At 35.3% G+C, this 6021-nt stretch overlaps 1 protein-coding gene across 1 annotated transcript; it reads left to right on the top strand.

Moving 5' to 3' along the window:
• The first annotated feature begins 3984 nt into the window (after nucleotides 1-3984).
• On the top strand, nucleotides 3985-4296 carry LOC121757916. The gene has a single exon (XM_042153370.1). The coding sequence runs from the start codon at nucleotides 3985-3987 to the stop codon at nucleotides 4294-4296; it is 312 nt and encodes a 103-aa protein (XP_042009304.1).
• The last annotated feature ends 1725 nt before the right edge of the window (nucleotides 4297-6021 follow it).

Consider the following 6021-nt stretch of genomic DNA (forward strand, 5'->3'; position numbering starts at 1 on the left):
ACATCATGTGAGAGGATTCAATCAGGGTACGCATTAGCCCGTTAAGGGGGATGCCTTAACCCACTGGCTGCAAATATACCTTTTAACTATTCTTTACTTGCGTTGCCGTGATCATGATTCTTTGTATTAGTATTACTTACTCAAAGTTTTGCATCATTTAAATACATTTTATCCGTACTACAAGAATATGAACTTTATAATTTTGGAACTCTTTTCTCTCTAATAAGGTGTGGCTCATTCTCCACCAATAATACTTTAATTACTTTTTCTCTCTACCTCTCTTACTTTACCAATTTCGCATTGAAATTCATGCCGAACCCAAATTGCATATTCTTGTGGGACGGAAAGATCAAATTAAAGGTAATTTTATAAGGATTCTAACAAGATCCTAATTGAATATGTTTTGACGATAAAGTTTAATAAATTTATTTGAATTTTCGATATTTTTGACAGTCAGATTCATTGCAACATATAGTACATATAACGTCAATCATATACATGTTCTATGTCAATCAAATTTAGTTGACATTTTTACGATACCGGGTTGACATCACGAAAATTTCCATATGAAGAAATGACTAAAATACCTTTTTCGAATTAATTAATATAAAATGAATTTTCCACGTGACACCATTAGATTACTTAGATCTAATGACTAAAAATTGATACTCCCTCTGTCCCAATCATGTTTAATTTGTCTCCTTCAAATTTCCAATTACCATATTTGTACATAAATCATTTTCTCATCCCTTTATTAAAATATTTAAGTATATTTTTCTTTGACTTACTCCACCTAAAAATTCTTTCTAAAATTCAGTGTCACTAACAATATGAACATTTTGAATAGGACAAAGAGAATAATAGTTAGCCATTAGCAAATAATTAACAATTTGTTGCATTCCATAGTCTATATATATCGTTCTTCACTTTACAACCAATTAAAAATGTGCAAGAATAACACCAAATACAAACTTTTGGATCATTTTTATATGAAACATAAAATAAGGGCCATAAGTTGTAGCCCAATATATTAGAAGTATCTATCACATATTCACATATAATTATATAAACGGAAATTCTAATTAGTTAATTATATTGATAATTCATTACTAATATTTAATTTAATTTGATTTAATTTAATTTACATGTATTAATTCTTTCTCACTTTGTTTTCTTTTGAATTGAAAGAATCTTGAAGACCAACCTTAATGTCACCCGTCGGTTTTGATCAAAGTAATATCAATATATATATATATATATATATATATATATATATAGGGGAGCGTTATTCTCCTTTTCACATCTTAGATCCTTTTTCCTTCTTAATATTACGCGTTAGATCTAAGGCATCAACGAATCAGATTGATTCTATAAAACTGGTTCCGTGTTGCATTATAGAAGGTGGTTGTATGCATTACAGGGTTATTATTGACATTTGACGGAAAAGTAACTGCCACATTTTGGTATCTGCGAATAATGCACCACATGGTCACGAGTAATGCATATAATTGACTATATAATGCACAATATGTGAACTGCAATGCATACGAATAAGATGTACCATGTTATGATGTTTGGACACACGTTTCTTGTTTCCCCTAAGGGTTTAATAAGCTTAGGGGCTAGGGTATAGTACGTAGACACGTATGTAATCTTCACATGGTAACGAGTAATGGATATAATTGACTATATAATGCACAATTTGTGAACTGCAATGCATACGAACAAGATGTGTTGTGTTATGATGTTTGACACACGTTTCTTGTTTCCCCTAAGGGTTTAATAAGCTTAGGGGCTAGGGTATAGTACGTACGCATTAATAACAAATTATAAAACGATACGAATAATTAACCAAATTGTCACGAGCAATGGATGTTATTAACTATATAATGCACAATATGTGAACTGCAATGCATACGAATAAGATATACCATGTTATGATGTTTGACACACGTTTCTTGTTTCCCCTAAGGGTTTAATAGTCTTAGGGGCTAGGGTATAGTACGTAGACATTACTAACAAATTGCTGTTATTGGAATATACGTATGTGCATTATTTGGTTTAGGTAGTGCATTATGTAGCTGTTAATTGTCATTATCTCAGTATATTATGCATTATTAGAGGTATTGTGTATATGGGTTAATCAACGGATTGAAGATTACATACATGCATTTAGTAATGTCTACGTACTATACCCTAGCCCCTAAGCTTATTAAACCCTTAGGGGAAACAAGAAACGTGTGTCAAACATCATAATATGGTACATCTTATTCGTATGCATTGCAGTTCACATATTGTGCATTATATAGTTAATAACATCCATTACTCGTGACAATTTGGTGAATTATTCGTATCGTTTTATAATTTGTTATTAATGCGTACGTACTATACCCTAGCCCCTAAGCTTATTAAAGCCTTAGGGGAAACAAGAAACGTGTGTCAAACATCATAACACAACACATCTTGTTCGTATGCATTGCAGTTCACAAATTGTGCATTATATAGTCAATTATATCCATTACTCGTTACCATGTGAAGATTACATACATGTCTACGTACTATACCCTAGCCCCTAAGCTTATTAAACCCTTAGGGGAAACAAGAAACGTGTGTCAAACATCATAACACAGCACATCTTGTTCGTATGCATTGCAGTTCACATATTGTGCATTATATAGGCAATTATATGCATTACTTGTGACCATGTGGTGCATTATTCGTAGCGGTTTCCAGCCATTATTAGATTACTATTGTACCCTCATAATGCACAAAATAGGACAAATAATGCAACACGGGATTAATTACCCAATGTTGATCTTGACCGTCCATTTCTCTAATCTAATGGCTGATATTAAGAAGGAAAAAGGAGGAAATATAGGAAAAGGAAATGAATACATCCTTATATATATATATATATATATAGGGTTGCGTTAAAGATAGAACCATTATTAAGTGTAGAACCTAGAACTCTACATATTTTATTCATTGGATGAGGAAAAAATGACGGTCAAGATTAAAAATCATACATATTAGACTATGTTTTCACGACATTCCGGACTCAACATGTGAAAAAACTCACATGTTGATCGAAGAATGAATGAAACGAAGAAGAGTCCATGCATGCTTTATTTTTTCACTTATCTGCATTCACCCATTAATAATAGTTTTGGTTGTAAAGGGAAGTTGTTGTGCAAATCAACACCATTGGATTAAAAGATCTAACGACCTCCGTTTGGCATTTGTTCTACGTTTAAGAATGGTTCTACGTTTAAGAATGGTTCTATCTTGATCACAATATATATATATATATATATATATATATATATATATAGGGTACTGTTAGGTTGAGATTATTTAGCTAAATTGAGAAATGAGATGCAATCTCAGCCACTAATCCACAAGATTAACGACATGTCAACAGCTATCACATTATGTCAACACGGGGGTATAAGTGTCATTTCGTGTTTTAATGTGTCTGATTGTTGACATGGCTTGGATGTCTAGTTGACATGACTTATAATTGTTGTTGACATGGTTTCTATGTGCAGTTGACATGGTTGTACGTGTAGTTGACATTGCTTGTAACACAGTTGACATGGCTTGTACGTGTAGTTGACACGATATGTACCGTAGTTGACATGACATGTATGTGCCGTTGACACGATATGCACCATAGTTGACATAGTGTCACCAGCTTATATATCAAATGTCAACAACTTATAGTAAAATGTCAACAACTTGTATATCAAATGTCAATAAGACATTAATTAATAAATTTCTAAAACAAATCTTCAAAAACATCATTAATAAAAACTGTAAAATTAGGGGCAAAAAGACAAATAAGCACTAATTTATCGGTTAATTTGTAATAAATGAATTTTACTTGAACCGACAAACATTAGGGGATTGGCACAAATCTGGGATCCCAATTTCTCTATTTCATCTAAATCATTTTATCTTGAAGATAGCTAATCACCTGCTGAAATGGAGTCGGCGGGAGAAACTAAATCGATTGCAATCGATAGCATCATTCCGCTGGAAGATGCCGGCCTTGAGGACTGTTCCCTACCGCCGGATTCCATCAGGGAGGCATTTTGGAAGGCAGCCTCAGCCGTGAGATCGATCGTTTCGGACGAAGGCGGATGCGTGGAAGATCCATGGGAAGAGTCCTCCTACGAGGGCTGCGTGGTGGAGAAAGGCGGCGGATGGACGGAGGCGGCGGGAGATAGAGTGGTGGTGGTGGGGGATGCGGAAGAGAAAGTGGATGACTATGTGATTTGGGATATAGGTCCATGATCTAATTGATTAGGTTGTTTGAAATCTGTAATTTGAAATCTTTTTTTGCCGAAACCGATTCGGCGACGGGGGAGACTTTGACGAGCGGAGTGGGGGTCCAGACGGTGGTATCGTGGCGGAGGGCGGTGGAGGAGACGGCGAGGCCGCGGAGGAGGAGATGGCGAGGCCGCGGCGGAGAAGACGGCGGAGAGGTGGTGAAGGGCGGTGGATTTAGCGTTCACAGCAAATTGGAAGATCCCTTGTGAAATCATAATTAGAATATAAAATTACCACTATGGCCTTTTATAATTAATTAATCTAAAAATATTTTTTGTGTGGTAAAATCTGGACCACTCATTTAATAGAAATGAGTGGCTGAGATTACATCTCATTTCTCAATTAACCTAAAAAATCTCAATTGATCATGGACCTATATATATATATATATATATATATATATATATATATATATATAGGGGAACACTATTCTCCTTTTCCACTCTAAGATCCTTTTCTCTTCTTAATAATAACCGTTAGATCCTTCCAATCAACGGACCACGTTAATCCTTATTAATTATGTCCGCGTTGCATTATAGCTCCATTCGTTGTGCATTATGGGGTTAATATAGTAAAATTGATAAATTGGAACTGCCATTTTTTTGGGAATTGCGAATGTCACGCGAATTGCAATCTTCCTCTCTTCAGTTTTCTCCTATTTGCTCCAGGAGACTCCTCGACTCCCCCCACTCCTTCCCCTCTCTAAACCCTAATTACATCCGCCACATTTCGCTTGCCACAGCCTCCGCCACCAATTTGCGTCGATTCCACTCCACGGCGGTTGCAGCTCCCACAAAATCGACCGGCGTTGACGTGTTTGCACGCCATATTCAACAAATCTCGCAGGTATGTAAAGGGAAAACATTCAACTGAGCGTATGCCTAGGCTTTAGGATATCGGAATTAACTAGGTAATCGTCTAGGGTTGTCTCCGATTATGAGTGCTCGGCATTGTGTTGGGTTTACAACGTCTCGATTCAGGTATCTTATTTCTTTCGGTTTATTCCAGATCAAATATGCCAAAAAGAGGTCGTCCACGCTCGCAAGCATCACAGGAAGCAGGTAAATTGCACTCGTTGGTTGTGCTTTTCAGTATTATTTTTGTTGTAAATTGCATGTTTCTTTGATGCTCACAATACAGTGTAAAAATGATTTTACTGGACCATTTTAGGTAATTGTTTTGAGGTCAATTGGTTCGAAATAATCTTGACTGTGTTTTCACCTTTTATGAATATGAATAGCCTTATTTAGATGTCTAGTTTCATTACTTGCTGTAAAACTAGCATTTTAGGGGTATTTTGATGTGCATTATGTCAGAATTCCGTGTGCATTTTTTTGGCCAGACAGTGCATTATGGGTAGGTTTGTATTCATTATTTGTTCATTTTGGGTAGGCCCGACGATACCTCCACAATGTTCATTATTTTCTTTATCTTCTGCATTATGGGTAGGTTTGTATGCATTATTTGTTCCTACTGCATCATGATGTACTCTTATTTAATATGTAGTGCATTATCTAAAAGAATAATAGCATACCTTTCAGTATATGGTGCATTTTAGAGGTGGGTGCAGTGTATTGTGTGTTATGCAATGTATTTTGAAGACTTATAGTTATATGCATTATTGAACTTAGCCTGTGCAGTATTTACCAAGATGTATGCATTATAGTATAAATATTAAGCATTATTGTA

This window comes from Salvia splendens, chromosome 12 (genome assembly GCF_004379255.2).
Source record: "Salvia splendens isolate huo1 chromosome 12, SspV2, whole genome shotgun sequence".
NCBI lineage: Eukaryota > Viridiplantae > Streptophyta > Magnoliopsida > Lamiales > Lamiaceae > Salvia > Salvia splendens.